The 18,489-nt window shown below is 48.6% G+C and overlaps 2 protein-coding genes across 2 annotated transcripts; both read right to left on the reverse strand.

Annotated features, from left to right (window-relative positions):
* Positions 1-461: 461 nt before the first annotated feature.
* On the reverse strand, positions 462-3,491 carry NOXRED1 (NADP dependent oxidoreductase domain containing 1). The gene is given in 8 exon segments (XM_039389676.1): positions 462-809; positions 910-926; positions 1,429-1,493; positions 1,496-1,653; positions 1,990-1,993; positions 3,193-3,283; positions 3,285-3,373; positions 3,476-3,491. Coding segments are annotated over 8 exon segments (597 nt in total). The 3' UTR covers positions 462-652.
* Positions 3,492-5,453: 1,962 nt separating this feature from the next.
* On the reverse strand, positions 5,454-18,314 carry VIPAS39 (VPS33B interacting protein, apical-basolateral polarity regulator, spe-39 homolog). The gene is made up of 20 exons (XM_027720076.2): positions 18,297-18,314; positions 18,061-18,153; positions 17,520-17,619; positions 16,082-16,225; positions 15,062-15,100; positions 14,646-14,710; positions 12,931-12,987; positions 11,908-12,000; positions 11,206-11,239; positions 10,663-10,765; positions 10,547-10,574; positions 10,295-10,368; positions 9,647-9,722; positions 9,230-9,364; positions 8,665-8,706; positions 8,178-8,267; positions 7,700-7,786; positions 7,066-7,155; positions 6,650-6,754; positions 5,454-6,376 (listed from the first exon to the last, which is right to left on the reverse strand). The coding sequence occupies exons 2-20, from the start codon at positions 18,151-18,153 to the stop codon at positions 6,356-6,358; spliced, it is 1,476 nt and encodes a 491-aa protein (XP_027575877.1). The 5' UTR covers positions 18,297-18,314; the 3' UTR covers positions 5,454-6,355.
* Positions 18,315-18,489: the final 175 nt, after the last annotated feature.

Raw genomic sequence — 18,489 nt, forward strand, 5'->3', positions numbered from 1 at the left:
CCAGCAAGGAAGTAGAAGTAAGTGCTGATTAAAGCCTGGCTCAACAGAAAGAATGCTCCTGACTAAATCATTAGTATGTTGCCAGGATTCAATGGCTTTATTGAGATTCCCCCATGGGGATTAAAAAAATAAAAGGATAAAAAAAGACTGGGCCCGATCCTGTTTAGTTTGTTACACCAAAGCAGTAGTCACTACAAAATATATGTAATTTTTTCTGTAATTCAGTTTTCTATTGAAGCTGCAACAGAAACACAGTGAAACTGAAGCAGTTCATAGGCCAAGAAGACTATGTAATAGGCAAATTCAGACAAAAAAAGAGAAAAGCTCAGGCAGCCAGGAGTAAGTGGGTTTGTTGAACAGCCTAGAGAGTGAAACTTGTAGAAGAAAATGTGTACATAGGGTTGTTAGCTGGAATAGTTTGAAAAGTCCGAGAGTGAACAGTGCTGGTTCTCACACCCCTTAGTTCCATGAGGAGGCTGGGATGAGATCTCAGCAAAGCATTCTGCATGGGCTTCATTATGGTTTATGAGAATTTAGAATCATACTCAGCAGTTTCCTCTGGAATTTCTGAGAAGATGTTGGAAGCAGCTGTGAAGCATGGAGACTTGTCATCCACTATCACTCAGGCTCCACTACAGCTAATTAGTGCTGATTACCCGCATTGCTTTGTAGGCCAGTCTCCAGAGGATGCCTTGTCTAGTAGAGCACCGGGCATGGGATGGCACTGGACAAGCTCTCTCTATTCTAGCAGCTGGCTAAAGAGAGACTTTCTCATTGGTACAGCTGTCAAGTCAAACCAGGAAAAGGTTCTGGGAAGAGAAAACAAATAAAAACATTTGCGGACAACTGCAGTCCAAAGCAGCTTGTTAATAAGGTGACAAATAATGGTTTTCTTCAATGTCTGACTACAAGACTCTTCCTTGGGCCTTTGAGAAACAATCAGACTCAAAGACTTGAATATAAAATGTTCCAGGCATTACTCTGCTAAGTGGAGCAAAACTGAGCCTGATGGCTCTAGAACAATCCTGCACAAGCAGGAGTAATTTCCCTCAAGCAGTGTTCCCCTGTCTAAACATCCTAGTTCATGAACTGCCATAAGTTCATTACCCCTAAGAACTGTCCTCTCTAGATATTCCCATAGGAATTTTTGTTTTCTTCATCTGGTACCCCAGTCCTGCTCATTGGCTTCAGACAACCCTGATAAGTAACCAAACAGGAACCAGGGACAAAATAACTCAGTCCAGGTTTTTTATTGCTAATACATCATCTAAGACAATCTTCCCTGGCAGGTATGTGGTCCTAAGGGCAACACAGAGTTCAGCATCTTCTAACCCAATAAGACAGCCCATGTTTTAGCTGTGGGATGAGGCAAGTTTCAGAGTGAAGAGGAAGCCTGGACAAGCAGTACCTCAGCATTCAACCGTTTACTTTCTCCTCTTGAGTCATCGAAGAGGCAAAACCCTTCCTGACACAACTCTTGCACACAGACCTGAACAGGAAGTTTTCTGCTCTGCCCACACAGAGGAGCATTCAGGAAAACTGAGGTCTTTGAGTAGTTTCAGTGCCTTCTGGTGAGGCAGGTTCTGCCACATGCTGCTGTTCAGGGCTGCATAGAAAATGGCCACCAGTTATTCAGCATTGATTTTTGTTTTCCTTGAAGGATAAACCCAAGGGTGATGAGGGAGCTGGCAGAAGAGCTCACCGAGCTGCTCTCCATCATCTACCAACAGTCCTGGCTCAATGGGGAGGTCCCAGATGATTGGAAGTTGGCAAATGTCACCCCAATCCACAAAAAAGGCCAGAAGGAGGACCCGGGAAACTACAGGCCCATCAGCCTGACCTCATGCCTGGCAAGGTTATGGAGCAGATCATCCTGAGTGCAATCACGCAGCACCTACAGGATGGACAAGGGATCAGACCCAGCCAGCATGGGTTTAGGAAGGGCAGGTCCTGTCTGACCAACCTGATCTCCTTTTATGATCAGGTGACCCTCCTGGTGGATGAGGAGAAGGCTGAGGATGTAGTTTACCTGGACTTCAGCAAAGCCTTTGACATCATCTCCCACAGCATACTCCTGAAAAAGCTGGCAGCCCACGGCTTGGACAGGGGCACTCTGTGCTGGGTCAGGAACTGGCTGGAGGGTGGGCCCAGAGAGTGGTGGTGAATGGGGCTGTGTCCAGTTGGCAGCTGGTCACTAGTGGTGTCCCCCAGGGATCAGTGTTGGGCCCAGTCCTGTTTAATATCTTTATCGATGATTTAGATGAGGGGATTGAGTCCACCATCAGCAAATTTGCAGATAACACTAAGTTGGGGGTGAGTGTCAATCAGCTGGAAGGCAGGAGGGCTCTGCAGAGGGACCTGGACAGGCTGGAGAGTTGGGCTGATTCCAACGGGATGAGGTTCAACAAGGCCAGTGCCAGGTCCTGCACTTTGGCCACAACAACCCCAGGCAGCTCTACAGGCTGGGGACAGAGCGGCTGGAGAGCAGCCAGGCAGAAAGGGACCTGGGAGTTTGGATTGACAGGAAGCTGAACATGAGCCAGCAGTGTGCCCAGGTGGCCAAGAAGGCCAATGGCATCCTGGCCTGGATCAGGAACAGTGTGGCCAACAGGTCCAGGGAAGTGATTCTTCCCCTGGACTCAGCGCTGGTGAGGCCTCACCTCAAGTACTGTGTCCAGTTCTGGGCCCCTCAGTTCAGGAAGGACATTGAGGTGCTGGGGCAGGTCCAGAGAAGAGCAATGAGGCTGGTGAAGGGACTCAAGCACAAGTGCTATGAGGAGAGGCTGAGGGAGCTGGGGTTGTTCAGCCTGGAGAGGCTCAAGGGAGACCTCATCACTCTCTACAGCTACTTGTGAGGAGGTTGTAGCCAGGTGGGGGTTGGTCTCTTCTCCCAGGCAGCTGTCAGCAAGACAAGAGGGTGTGGTCTTACACTGTGCCAGGGGAGGTTTAGGTTAGATATTAGGAAGAAATTCTTTACAGAGGGTAATCAGGCATTGGAATGGGCTGCCCAGAGAAGTGGTGGGTTCTCCGTCCCTGGAGGTTTTTAAGATAAGACTGGATGTGGCACTTAGTGCCATGGTCTAGTAACCACAGTGGTAGTGGATCAAGGGTTGGACTTGATGATCTCAGAGGTCCCTTCCAACCCGGCTGATTCTGTGATTCTATTATTCTATGAAATAGAATGTTAATTACCAGTGTAGTTCCTGCAGAGAGGGATGGAGGTGTCGAAGCTGTACTCAATGCGGGGCTCCTGGACGACAAGACAAATGACAGAGCAGGCGGACAGCACTGTTTGATGAGAGACAGCAGAGGAATGCAATATCCACCCAGGACACCAGCTGAGCATTGTTGTAAAAGCATGTGAGCCTCTGCCCTTACAGGTCTGCCGAGATAAGCAAGGAGAAAGGGACTCAAGAGCCCATAGAGAGAGCAGAGGTGACCAACCAGCACCTCCGGGCACTGGAAGCACGATTACCTGTGCTCTGCCACATGCAGGTAAAACACAAACCACTGCTTCGAGGTTGGGACTGCTGTCTGCCTGCCCACAGTGGCACAGAGGACTTTGGTGGCTGCCCATCACTGTTCCTACATGGCAAAGGGTAGCAGCAGAATGACACAAAACAGGCAGCCTCTCTGCCAGGGACAAACATGCACAGAGCTCAGCTTCCTGGCCCAGTTCACATGGGCTGAATTAAAGCTGATATAGCCAAGCCTTGGGATCTGGCTAGTTTTCAAGATCTGTAAAAAGCTATTTAATAATCCCTGTTTCCTATCTCCCTGAGATGATTAGAAAGAGTATTTTATTCCAAGCATCCCCCTGGAGGACCATTCTCCCCACTTGTCTTGTTTTATCTAAGAGTTTGTGGGGCAGCTGACAGTGTGTGTGGAAGCAGTTGCTGCAATGCTGCAGGCCGATCTCCTCTCCTGGCTGGGCCTTCGTAGCCCAGCGAGAAGCTTGTCACACTGACCCTGCAGCCATGAAACAAGGAGAGCAATGTTTCTGTTTCAGCGCTACCACCCTGTGGGGGAGATGGTTTCTGTTAGTTTAACAACCTGCAGTCTCAGTCACTGACCAAGTTCTTAGTAAATAACAAGGAGAATTTTGAAAAGGCACAGGAATGGAGTGGACTAAATTAAAATAGCCAGCATTCAAAGGACAGTGTTAATGTCTCCACCACCCTCAGCTGGGACTGGTAAAAAAAAAGCAAACAACTAAACTGATGTTTGGCAGACAGTGGGTTCTGCTGGCAGTGCTGTGAGAAAAGTGCACTTTAAAGAGCGTACAAGTGCAGTCCCACTTCCAGGCCCAGGTTGGGGAGCACTTACCCAGGCTCTCAGGACACGTGGTGGAAACATGGACACTGGGGCAGAGCCCAGCTCAGCATCAGGAGCACTTCATGCTTGGAGAATACAGGTGTGAAAATTTATTTTATAGCTTCATCAGATACCTACAAGGCTACGTTCAGCTTCTCCTGTTGCTCCCTGACGTAAATCCCAACCAGTGACACCATTCCAACTCCTACAACCAGGCAACATCCTGGACTGGAGCATTTGTGAGAGCTTTGCAGCAAACCTCAGCCTAGTCTACAACATCCTAGGTTGTCTTAGGGTGAATGTTGCCAGCAGGTTAAGGAAGGTAATCCTTGCTTTCTAAATCCAGAATGCCATGTCCAGTTCTGGGCTCCTCTGTACAAGAGACATGGAGATATTGGACAGAGTCCAGCAAAGGGCCACTAAAATGACTACAGAATTGGAGGATCTCTCAGATGAGGAGGCCAAGAGCTAGGGTTGTTGAACCTGGAGAAGGCTCGGGGGAAATTTTATCCATGTGTCTAAGTATCTGATGAGAGGGAATGAAGGGACCCAGATGCTTTTCAGTGGTGCCCAGTGACAACAAGGCGCACAAACTGAAACGTGACTTCAGTCCATCTGAAGACACAAAACACCTTTTTACTGTGAATGTGGCCAAATTCAGGAACAGGTTTCCCAAAGAAGCTGAGTTGTCTACAGCGGTGATATTGAAAACCCAAACAGACACAGTCCTGGTCTGCCTGTTCCAGGTGACCTTGCTAAAGCAGGACTGGACTAGATGATGAAGAGGTCCCTTCCAACCCAAACAATTCTGTAAGGAAAAACACATACACCAACAGAAAAAAATGAGAGTGTGCAGTGCAGCAGGGAAGCTGGAATTCAAACCTACCCTCATGTTTGTTTGACCCCCCTGCAGCAGCAAAGTCTCCTACAACATTAAAATTATTTCATCTGTGCTGATGGCATTAAAAGTGTGAAATAAGGTAGTGCTGAAAGCAAAGCCACTCCATGGTGACATGCACTGTGCTTTTCAGAACATGAGAAAACACCCTGCATATTCACTTTGTGGGAGGTGCGATACATTGCTCAGGATCATCACATAAGGGTGACAATGTGCTTAGTCGGGGAAGGAAACAAACAGCCCAAGGAAAAAGAAACAGCTTTATTTAAGGAGTTGAAGTGAGGTCTTGAAGGATGAAGCCAGCAGTTGCCTGAGGAGTTGTGTTTCTGAGAAAGTGCAGTTCAATCCTTCCTGGCATAACACTCTCAGAGAAAAGAGCTGCTGGTGCCAGCAGGTTTGTGTCAACTGAGAGGGGTCCCTGCTTGCTCTCCATCCAATCCAACAGGACTCTAACCAGCTCCACACTAGGTGCCTGTCTTTCCCTGATAAAGGGATCTTCCAAGTGCCAGCAGTAGGATACTGGCAGCGGCTGCTGTCCTGGCTCTCTGCAGGAATTCACACACCTCTTTTCCTAGAGTGAGCCAGAACAAACCAACAACAACAACAAAAAAAGAGTTTTTAAGGTGCAGCTGGTCCTTTCCCCCAACCCTTGGACGCAAGGAGAACTAGGTCCAGTAGGCTTTACTCCAGCCACAGCCATGATTGCTGATGCCCAAGCCAGCTTAAGTGTTACAGGGATTGGTCAGCACTGTCTAGTGGAAAGACTCACAAGTGTGACTGACTGTTCCTCTTGCAAGAATAAGTCCAGGCACCACCCAGAGCAAACATTAACCTTGCTGTGCCTAGCAACTTCCCTCCATAAACAAAAGTGATGCCTGGCTTACAGCCAAGTCAAAGACAATCAGATTCCAAAAAGAATCAACCCTGATGGATCAGTACCATGATTTTCATGGCTACATTTGAGTAGCTGCCTTCAACCAGCCTGAATGCCACTGTCCCTCAAGCCATAGGCACCCACTGTCACTGACAAACGCTGATCATACAATGATTAGAAACAGAGCTGCTCTGCTGACACTGGACTGGGTTTTGCAGTTTCCGCCTTCAATGACAAGGCAATGGCCAAACAGACTCCTTCACAGGTGCTCAGTTCTTCCACCGGATTTGCTAAAAGAGAGAACAAGACATGACTAACAGCAATGCTGAACATAGATCCCTTAGGGGCCAGATCAGTGACTCCCAAACCCTGAGGAGGACAGCTATGGCTAGAGGGTGCACTTTCCAACAGTATAACCATTTATTCCTATGCTGAATGCAACCCCAAACATAAGATTAGCTTCCCAGCAGGGATAGAAAGTATGTAGCACAACCATGCCCTTACACCTTATCTATGTCTATTTCTGATGAGTCTCTTTGGAAGAAAAAGTAAGAACTTCTTACCATGTTGTTGAGAATACTGTTTATCTTCTCTTCTTCTGCAGAGCCCCGCTCCACCTTGCTCTTATATGCTGTCAGCTGGATACGATCCTTTAGATCCCTGTAGGTCTACATAAACAGCAAAACCAACATCCAGCTGAGTGACCTGGACACTTCCAGAGCTGGTGCCCTGGAACCAGCAACTCTACAATCCCCCATCAAGTTCCCAATACAGAACAATTTCATAACACAAATACTAGGAGTCACTCTCTTGGCTCACTGGACTTCCACTGGGAACTTCACCACTTTTCCCAGGCCACAAGGATCAAGAAACCTCACCAGGCACATGATAGCAGTGGCATGTGGCAGAGCACAGAAAAGCTAGAGAGAAAAAGCAGGCTCATGTCCCATCTTTTCACACACACACAGCAGGTGCCTACCTCAATGACAACATCATGGCACTTGTATTTGGTAGCAAGGTTCAACCGGGTCTCCACATCCTCCACCAGGCGCACGTACTCCTGCAGCACCTGCCAGAGATGGAAGAATGTCTCAGCTCCCTTCTGCAGGTACCTCCTGCCTTGCTCTCTCACCTTAGTCCCAAAACCTTTCAAGACTGCCGGTCACACAGACTCGACCCTGTCCTTCCTAAGGGAACAAGTGACCTGGTAAAGACTGGTCAGGACCCCAGAGGCAGTAAAGCTTTGCTCACAAAGCTCAGAGTCCTAGGCTGCCTCATTCCTATGGATCAGGTTAACCATTGCCAGCCAGATTAAGCAAGAGAAAATTTAATATAGCAAAGAAAAGTGGCAATTCACAGAGGGAGAGAGTTCACAGACAACTCTAGACCTGCTGTCCCTCTTGCAGTCAGACCTAGGACCCAGCCCTCACTATCACCCACACTTCCTGTTGATGCATGGGTCACTCAGCCAAGTGCTGTGCCCACATGGCAGAGCCAGCAGCTCGGCAAACTGTTCTCCCACTTCAAACTAGGAAGCAGCTCACTTGGGGAGTTATTAAAACACCAAATCCCTACAAAGAGCAAGACGACATAAGCAGTGCTTCCTTGTTTACCTGCACAGGAGCATTGTTCCTCTGCAACATCTCCACAACTCGGTGAAAGCCAATAGGTGCCTTCTTCTTGGTGTAGCCCAGCCAGTTCTAAAACAAGAATCAAACCTATGTTAAACCAGAAGGGCAATTCCTCCAGCCACAAGAAAATGCTTTTTTCCTAGCGCCAGAAACATACTATACCAGCCACCAAAAGCACCTTTGGCAGAGCTCTTCATGCAGGGGCTGGGCACAGGCTGGCTGCAAACTCTTTGGTAACGGAGCTCAAGGGCCCTTCTCCAACCTTGTTGCTGCAGCCAGGCCAGGCCCAGCACAGGTCTTAGGCCACGAGAGGAGAAAGGTATTGCAACACTCTGCAGCAGAGGTGCTGGGTGCTGCTGAAATAAAACCAGTCTGTCCAGTAACTCCAGAACAAGCCAGCTATCAGTAGCAGATACTGGTACTTGGAACTGGGTCCCTAGCAAAGCTTTCTGCAGCTCACCTTGGTAGTGAGGAGGGCATCCACATCATCCCAGGCTCGCAGCTTGGCACGGGCAGCCAGGGCAGTCAGCACATACTGCTTATCAGGAATCTGCAAGGCAGAAAGCTGCAGTCAGAGCATTAGCACAGCCCAGAAAGCGCGTGTAGCTTGAACATGAATGACATCTGCCCCAGCCCTGTCAGGACCCACACCAACAGCCAAGCAAAACAGCAAGATACTGACCGAGGCCACAGCCAGTATTGTAGGGAGTATGAAGTGGGGATTTGCAAGTGCTGCTGCAGACAGGGTGCATCCATTGAAAGTCTCCACATGGCTCCCACTTGCCTTTCTGAGGCTCCAGAAGGGCTCTGCTCAACAAGGATGCCATGCCCCCCTCCATATCTCAGTTGAGCCCTTCAAATTCCTCCTACTGAGCCCCCTCACTACATACAGTTTGTCTGTGCGTGTTTTCAGCTAGTGCTGCCACAACAGAGGGAGACTCACGCACCTTAAATGTTTTCTTCAGGTTGGTGGGGCTGCTGAATGTTCCCTAGAGAAAGCAGACAAGTTAGTACAAACTCAGCAGGACAGGCCATGGGAGAGGTTCAGACACCTGTTGTAAGGCATCTGCCTTGCACAGGGTGAACCTCCCCGAGATTTTACTGCTTTTTGCTCATGTCAGTGCCATGAGCACAGGGGAAACAGCTGGCAGAAGAGAGCAATTATCGCACTGCACTAGCTCTCTCCCTCTGGTTTGGTTTCACTACATCCTCAACCGGTGTAACTCCAGCACTTCCAAGACCAGTTCTGCACACCTAAGCCTAATGAGATTTAGGGCCAACTCTGGGTCCTTGGAGCTAGATGTAAAAGACAGTGGTTTCTAGGAGGCAACTCCCTGACAAGCTGTTCCAGGCTGAATGTCTCAGAGCAGAAAAGATCTCAAAACTGGTCCTAGACAAGGTCTCTTGGAGGGATGTCTCCCTTTATTTCCTTAATATGCTCCAGCTTGACCACCCCACTTGAGGGCTACAAGGATGAGATGTAACCCTTGTCTTCTCCCACATCGTCCTCACCTCGGCCTCTGTGTAGTGGTAGAAACAGGAATAGAAGAGGGTGGTCACTAGCGGCATGTTGAGAATTGAAGCCTTGCGAGGATATTTCCGAAATAGCTCTGACTGCCCAGCCATCTCCAAGTGCCGATCATTAGCCTGTGGAATCAGGAAGACAGACAGGGGGAACATGAGCCAGGGGAACTGCCTGTTTAGCTGTGGGGTAGAGGCCTGGGGAGAGTGTTGTGATGGTAATGCACAAGCACAGCCTCAACGTGCTACGAAGTCTTAGATCTGGTATTTCACGTGTAGCTTGGAGAGCCGTTAAAACTACACTAGCCAGGGCAGGCTGATTAGATCCAAAGTGGTGTAAGTTAGAGACAGAAAGACATCTCACAGGTAGTCCCAGCCATCCCCTGACCAGCAGGAAAGATTTCATACCTCAATGATGATCTGTCGCTCCAACAGGGTGTAATGGTCTTGGATGTGGGAGGTATCCTCAGCTGAGAACGGCAGCCTGGCCAGACATGAAGGAGGGAGATGTCACCAGCTCTTAACAAGTACAGCATCCTTCACTTCTAAGTACACTTAGAAGGATGCTCTTCTCTACCAAACAAGCTCCCCACAGACAGAGATGTGGGGAACAGCTCCCATTCTCCCCAGCCTGAGTGGTTAGTAGATACTCAAGTTCCAGTCCTGCTGCCCTCTCCAACTGGCTCCCTCCTAGACAGGCTCCAGAGAAAGAAACAGGTGGCACCTCTCACAGAACAACCTGAAGTGGGTGCTACACACTTCCTCAAGTGCTCAGGCACCCAAACTTCCCTCTTGCACAACCTCATTGGTCAATGATCAGAAAGTCCTTCGAAGCATTTCTGCCCCCAAGTAAGCAGCAAAAAGTGCTGGACTAGAGATCCCCACAAATGCCTCCTCTTTGGTCTACACTGTGTCTGCAACACTGCACTCCCACTGAGGCAAAACCAACATCAGCTCCCAAACCACATAAACTGTGGCACTGAGACGAAGTCTAATTTTCTTTACTATCACCTTTTGTGAAGCATCCCCCTCCCACCCTCTTGCATTTCTTCTTACCCAATGCAGCCTTTCAGAAATTCCCTCCTTTTTTCTACATCCTGGATGTTCAAGTGCTCCCGGTACTGGGACAACTGGAGAGAGAAGGGAAAGAAACAGTCTGTTCTCATGGATTTGGGAGATACAGGATTCCAGAGGGCAAAATGGAGATAGAAAGCTCTCATCTGACTACCAGACACCCTGCAGCCAGCCTCCCCCTGCCCACTACACTACCTCTGCACTAAAGGAGCTTATGCTTCTGGGAATACTCACAGCAACTTCCTCAGTCCTGTCTAGGAACCTGCAAAAGGGAATGAGCAAGCATTAACTTGGAGGCAGGTTCCAAGCAGTGTGCTCAGCCCTGCCACCTGACGGGTCAAAAGCCTCACCTGAGCAGATCCAGAAGCAACTTCTGCTCACCCGTCTCTCTGAGGAAATGGATCAGGTGACACAAGGCCACCTGTCGCACCTCCAGCTCTCGAAACAAGATCTCTACAGGGGAAAGAGATTATGTACAGGTGGGTAAAGTAACTTAGCACTACCAAGCCAGAGGGGACTAAGCACGGTGCATGGAATTGCGAGCCATTGGCAGGATTCAACAACCCTATCCCATTTTAAGTCACAGTCTTGGAGGCTAGAGCATAGCCCATTCATTGGACTGCCAGCTGAATTCACAGCCACGTGCTACCCCTACAGATTTTTGTTCACCCCATCACCACCACCACCACTTACCAATCCTTAAAGCTCCTCTCTGGGGTCTTTGTGGGCATCACTGTCTCCCCTCCCACATTACACTTACTGCAAGTACTTCTTGCTCAGTAAAACAGCAATACCCCAGCTGCTCTCTTGGTGACTTGCACCCAGTGAAAGAATTAGCCCCTCTGCCCTTAAGTGAAACAGACTATAGAAACTCCAGCCTCAGTCACACGCACCTCTCCGTAGTGTCCGTTTCAGGAATATCAGGACCTGTGAGCACAGACAGGCAGCTCAGAATTAAGACAGACAGACAAACAAACATACAGCAAACTGGTCAAGGCCTGGGGAAGCTTTTGCTAAGGGCCTCTGAAAACACAGCTCTTACAGCACTGAACTGAATTCTGGTACCCACCAGATTCAGGACAAGCAGTGAGCCAGGGCTACAGCTGCCAAGATGCCTGCCTAAGCTCCTACTCTGGAGCTTAGATAAGTGAGACCAAGATTTACAAAGACAAACTTTTCCATGCAAAGATCCAAGGGATTAAATATCCTGGATGAGGGAAGCTCTGACACAATCCCATTTACTGCCTGCTGCTTTAGAAGCCAGAAAAACTGGTGAAGCCCCTCAAATCTTCTGTGCTGCAATTAGCAGAATAAACTTTGACCCTCAAGAAACTGCTGCAAAGATTTGTAAGGCTGATGGATCAGGTTCCTTACTATTAACCTGAATTAACATGAATTCTGCAAAGTGGCAGGAAAGCCAGCAGTAATATGGAACTTTCCAGTCTTAAGCTCTGACACTTTTCAGTAACTGGTTTTAACTAAAGAACACTCCCCCAGTCTTGCAAGACTGGGAGGCCAACTGACTGCATTCTCACAAGCACCCTGTGTGGGGTCACCCAGAAGTCCCAGCCCTGTATGGCCCCAACAGGACTCACAGCTGTAATGACATTTCCATCATGCCCTGCCACAGCTTCATCCAAGAGCACCAGCTTGTCCTGCAGGGAGCGAAATCTCTCTAGAGAGCAGACCTGGAGATAGAAGAGGTATAAGTAGGTATATAAGAGGTATATGGGGAATCACATAGTCTTCAGGCTGAACCAACCCACAAGGTATAATCTATCCTTCTCCCATGAGCTCTTCAATAACACGAATAACTGCCCTCCCAAGCAGCGGAGAAATTCTCATTTAGCTGAACCCACATGCTACATAATCCCTGGAAATCTGTCCCAAGGAGCTGCAGAGGCAGCCTTCATTAATGCCCAGTCTAGGACAGCAGACAATGTATATTCAGCACAAACACCCTTGTAACACAGCAAAACTTTTCTGTACACCACAAACCACTAGTCCTGACAGGAGGAGAGAACTCCGCAGGGCCCTTTCGACAGAGGAGACCAGAAAGCAGAGTTGTAACTCTTTCTCCCTTCTTCTTACCCCACATCTGTGGCCTCTCTCAGCCTTTAGTTCACCTCAGCCTGAGGAGACACATGCAGAGTAAAACCACAACCTCCCTATGTGCTCACTGCACACTGAGGCAGCTGAAACTAAGATTCCAGCTCCAGTGTAACCAAGACCATTTCTGTCTTCCTCCCTCGACTTGCCACCAACTGAGAATGGAGATAAAGCCCCACACCCTCAGATTTTTAAAATAAACCTAGCCCCAGGGAGCAGAAAGGGCAGAGAGGGACACAGCAGTACAGATACCTCCTGTCAGAGCCTTGCTGAGGGGACAACTCAAGTAAACAAAGCAACAAAGCCCTGCTGCTCCTGAGCTAGTGTGATCCCAGCACTGTCACCTAGCAAAGCAACAAGCAGGCAGAGCACCATCCCTGCTAAGTGTTGCAAGAAACACAGATCCCCTCCCTGTTCTTGGAACAGCCAGGAGCATAGGGAAGTGTAAAGCAGTTTAGGACCACCCATCCTCCATCTCTTACAAGCAGGTGGGAACGGAAAGTCCTTACCTTGCCCCTCTGCATTCGCCTGACTGTATCTTTGGGGCTCCAGTCACTGCTGTAATCCTGCCACAAGAAAAATAAAGTGCTTTTAAGCCTCAAGAGGCCAGATCATGTCAGCAGTCTTGAAGCTGCTTTCCACTTGTGCTGCATCAGTGCTGGCCGATGTGTAGCTTCTCACATTCATCATTCAGCTTCTCCAGGGAATGTGTCCCTACAGTGTTCAGGTGCAGATGCTGAGCCCTCAGACTCTGCATATGCTGGTGGGGAGGGATGCTAAAGGCTCATATGTTAACACAGCTTTTGTGTTGCCTCAGAAAGGTCGTTCGTCATATCCTTTATAAGAAGTGCATTTCATCAGGTTGTCCTCCTTGCAAATTAAAACTCCTATGTTGCTTTCAGAAGGACAAACAAAATACATTCAAAACAGACAAACCCAAAACTGAGGGGGAAGGAGTCAGTTTCTTGTTACCATTCAGACTTCTGCTGGTGAGCCTTCCATAGCAGCACGGAGAGCACAGGGACAACAGCGCAGAGTCGCATAAGAGAAGTACAATGTAACAAGGGCATTGAAGCCTGTAGTGAGACCATCTTAGGGCAATATGCTACCACTGTTGCAATGAGCAAAATTGTTCCCCTGCAGCCTGCAGACACTACGATCTAAAAGCAGTGGATAAAAAGTGGCGGTGGTCTGAGTCATTCCTGAACTCAGACTCCATAAATGCATCTAGGTCTCTGTGAGGCACTCGAGCCAGCAGATGTAATTCAGCCTTCTGCCCCAAATGGCCCACAGAAGAGTACCATGCTCTAACCGAGCTAATCTCTACTTGTTCAAGTCTATGTGCTCATATGAATGTTAACAGACTTCAAGATCAATGTAGAACAAGCAGTCTGAGAACCAGGAATTGGCATGGGACCTTGAACCCTAGGGGCTCAAGGGTCCAAGTGCCAGCAACTGGAGGAGACTGGGATCTGGGATTTAGCTACAAAACAAACCAGATGTCTAAGACCAGCTGCTGGAGGGACCCATAGAGTGTGTCTATGTTCCACTAATGGAATTCAATCCTGCTTATACAGAAAGGAGGCTCGGGATCAAGCTGGAGTGTTTTATGTATGTGTCTGTTTGTAAAGGCACTGGTTTCTGTCTGCGTTAATCCATGTAGGCAGCTATGTTACTATTGTGCATGTCTGTATCTGTAGGGAATATGTGCTCAGTCCTGTTACTGGCTGGACCTAGGGACGTGGAACTACAACCTCACACCTAGCAGAAGGAATCCACCCAGTCCCAAAATCCACTAGATTCTCCAATACCTTACACTGCGTATATGGGAGATAAACATTACCCCCAGCTGGGACTCTCCCTCTGTGTTGTCTCAGGGATTGATGAACAGGAAATTTTGAAGTTTCAGATTTAAAAATGTAAAAAGCACACGTGATGCCATTTATGTAACCCAGCATGAAAGCCGCTTACAGATAAAACACTATTTAGAAATTCTTTTCACAAAGACTGCTGGGCTATTTATTATGAGAAGGAGTAACCAAGACCCCCAGCAAAGCTCCCTACTTCTGAGAAAAAGCAGAGGATACTCAAATTACTGCAAGGCTGCATCTTGCAGCTTTCTGTCCTATTCCCTGCATTGCCCTCTGCTGTCTGAAATACCAATTAATCACAATGGAGCAGGAAGTTCTCTGATCTCAGCATACAACAAGCACAGGCTGCTCACCTTGTACTCAGCTTTCGGTCTGCGCAGCTCTGGGGCATAGTTTTTAACTCCAGTGTCAGTGAGGGCTGAGAAGGAAAGGCACAGCTGAGTAGCACATCAAAATCCTGATTCATATCCATTTCCAAACCCATCCTTTTCTAAGTTTTCATGGTAGAAGACTCAAACTTAAGCACCAAATGGCAACACAACATTGCTCTAAAGCCAACAGGTGTAATTATCATCATGCCAATTCTTTAATTTCTTTGATAAAAGAACAACCCATAATTGAACTTTCAGACAGGCCATGATTCAGTTTCCCTTTCTGCACCATAAGGCAGATGACACTTCCCATTTTTTGCAAATGCTTTGTTTTATGTAAATCTGTACCCCCCCCCCCCCCCCCCCCCCCCAAAATGAGGCAGGGATCCAAAGCTTACCATCTGAAAGAGACTGGAAACTTGGAAGTTTGTTTCGTCCTGAAAGAAAAACACTGATGAGAGACTGTCTTTTCAGCAGCAACATCTCTTCCACAGGGAACATAAGCCTAGACTGCAAGCCAGTTTGCTGCAGCTACGCCACTATAGAACAAGCCATTCTGTATAGTGATTCACACTACACCAGCACAGCTGGGACTCACCTGCTAGCACTGTAAGGCTTTGATGTCATCTGTGGCATCACAAACCATGTAACACCCCGTCTCTATCTGCTCTCTTGGTGTTGAGGCCAGGAGAGGTTAGAATGCCTGAATGCACTCATCTACCTGCAGAGCAGAGGCTCAAGCACAAAGCACTGCGCAGGCCATGGCAACATGGACAGCTTCATCCACCAGGGCTGCAATTTGAATGCCTTTCTTTATCATTTTATTATCAAAGTTGAGAGTAAAAAACCACCTCAGAGAAAGAGAGACAAAGTAAAAGCTGTTTTGTTGTCTGGCTGTGAGACAACAGAGCTGAACTCTTGCAAGCTGTGTAAGTTTGCCCAAGGCCTGCTGCGCAGTTCCCCCCGTAACCAGCTACGCTGCCGCTGCCACTACCACACGTTTGCTGAACCAACATCAACAAAAGTCAGATGAGCTCCAAATAAAGGATAATCAACTTGTGTTCTCCACAGAACTGAAGATCAAATGAGGGCAACATGGGTCAAGCCAGTCCCTTCATAGCCTGCTCTTTTCCACCAATCAAATGGATTGCTGTACAGTAGCTGTGCTCTACCCTGCTGTTCCATGGAACCTGGATTTTAAGAAGCTATAATCTCCAAAGCCTGCTCCCGCACCACAAAAGCATGCACTCTTGTGCACAAGGCAGTCTCCAATTTCTGACTAGTGACCAATACACTCCCAACCTGAGGTGAGATTGGAGCACCCCTGTTTTGCAATAAAACAATTTATATAAGATAGCACAGTTGCCCCTTGATACTCTGAGGGAAAACCCGTTTGTATGGTATATGATGATACTCACCTTTGAACAGGCTGCTTAGGGAGTATGAAGAAACTTGTTTGGGTAACGCAGCATAGGAGGAAGAGCCCTTCTGTAGGCTGGAGTCTCGGCCCTCCAGCGAGCTAGTGCTGCCAGAGGCTGTCTCTTTGATTGACCAGGAGATACCTGTGTGCAGACAGAGGGCATTTATAACAGAAAAAGAGTCTGTAAAGAATGATCTTATGGCATGGCAGGAATGTTACCAAGTGTGTGCTGGTCAGTTCTGCACATCTTGGTAACTCTGACCCTCAGCACAAAGTAGATGCAGGGCATCTATCCATGCAGAAGCCCAGTCTCATGTAATACTGCTTGTTAAGCAGTTGCACGCTGTCCTCCAGAAATGGCTATTTTCAGCAGTGTTGTACAGCTAGTTATGGCTTGGGTAAAAAAATGCGTAGACCATCCAACATTTATATGTTATTGCACAGGGAAAAACACAGTCCTTGTTCTAAAAGTACAAAGCAAGACAGAGAGCCCCTGGCCTACCTCAAATTGCAGAAGCCTAAGAGCAGGCTTTCCTAACACTGGAAGACTGTGTTCCTTCCCACAGAGACAAAATAGCTATCAGTGTGCATATGCTGCTGGCAACAAGGAATGTGTCTTCTTCCTGATTGTTCAAGACCTTTCTTTTCACACAGCTGCACAACACACATATTTTAGAATCAGGGTGATAGAGAAACAACCCGATAGGTAGAGAGACCTTGGGCAGGAAAAGAAATGGCCTGTGAGAGGAGCTACAGCAAAGAACAAGAAGATCAGTCTTTGAAGGTCCTCTGGGTGATCCATGTGTAAATTGTCATTGTTTGGCACCGGCTAGTAAGCGCCACATATTCTGTGGGTCATGAACTCCAACGAGCAGCACACACACAGCTCATGTGGGCCATGAGCTCGCTCCCCTCAACACCAAAAACACATTTACTTAATGTTTACAGTTCCCTTTCAAATTTCAAGCATAAGAGTCATTCTATAAATACACATTAAACCTTGGAAATTCTCCTTAAAGTGTTGTGGGGTCAAAACACAGAGAACTCTAAATGGTGCCATTTCAGGCAGCGGTGTGTGAAGGAAATGATCACCTAGAATCTTGCAGGCCACCTGAGCATGACGAATATCAAGCCATAACCTCCAAAATACCTGCTATAAACTATATATTAGAAAAAATATAATGTATTCCCTCCACTTGCCTACATTGCTCTTCTTATGTAATTTGGGCATCTGCTCACTCTCTTTTAAGTGGATCCACTCAGGTAAATCCAGTACTCACTTCAGGCTCACAACCTGACCTGGGAGACTAGGATCAGGTTTGATATGCAGCATTACATAGCAAATAATACTCCTGACCTGACTAAGTGACATGACTTAACCAGTAATTTTAAACTCTCTCTGTCTCAAGGATAACTTGCAGTATTTCTGCACTTACTTCCCACAGGTTCTCCGCTCCAGCTGACCCTCTCGAGGTCGTCATCATCATCATCGACAATATCCCGAAGGCTATTCACTGCCCGTTTGGATTCCTTTAGCTATGGACAAAAGAGCTTGCATAAGGACCACCAGAGTTGCAGAGTGCACTTTGTTTCCTATTACCATCAATATCCCTTGGAGCTTTGAATACAGCTTCTTCAGCTTCCATTGCTTCTTATGGAGGACGTCTTTTAGGCCTGTAGGTGTTCAGCAGACATAGTAGCCCTTCCTCACCTTGGGAACCCAAAGGTTCCCCTATACAGACCCAAACAGCCCAACCAGTCGCAGATGCAGCTTCGTGCATGGGCGAGGAATCACAGTCCTGATGAGATTTCGGACTGGCTACTGTGGGGGGCGAGACGGGAACCCTCTGCACAGGCGACGGTCCCACCCACCCAGGGAGCGTGGACCCCCAGCGATGCGCGGGACCCAGGCCTGGGCCAGGACAGCCACGGGGCCCTGCCCGGCGCGCATGTCTCACGGAGGCGGACCTTCCCTACCTGCGAGAGCTCGTCATCCTCATCGTCGAAGGTGAAGGCCCGGAACTTGGAGCTGTGCCAGTACTCCTCCTCGTCCGCCCGCGCCCTGTTCATCTGCAACGGCACCGCGCGGCTGCCTCAGCGGAGTGAGGGAACGAGCGGCTGCCTCAGGGGCATCACCATCACCGTCCCTACCTCTCGTCCAGGTCCAGGTCCCCGCCCCTAGCCCCGGCCCCTAGCCCCGGCCCCGCTCTCACCTCGCCGCCCCTCCCGCTCCAGCTGCGCCTCCACCCGCACGGCGGGGCGGGGCGGCAGCGCCGCGGGGCACGCCGGGAAATGTAGTTCTCTCCGCCAGCAGCGCCGCGGCCGCTCCCCGCTCCCCCACTATTAATCCCGGCGTGCCTCGCAGGCCGGCAGTGGGGTTCGGCGCTCCGGGAGCTGTGGCCCGGC

Source organism: Pipra filicauda, unplaced genomic scaffold (assembly GCF_003945595.2).
Source record: "Pipra filicauda isolate LSUMZ 115617 unplaced genomic scaffold, ASM394559v2 scaffold75_size2874737_pilon, whole genome shotgun sequence".
In the NCBI taxonomy this organism is placed as follows: Eukaryota; Metazoa; Chordata; class Aves; order Passeriformes; family Pipridae; genus Pipra; species Pipra filicauda.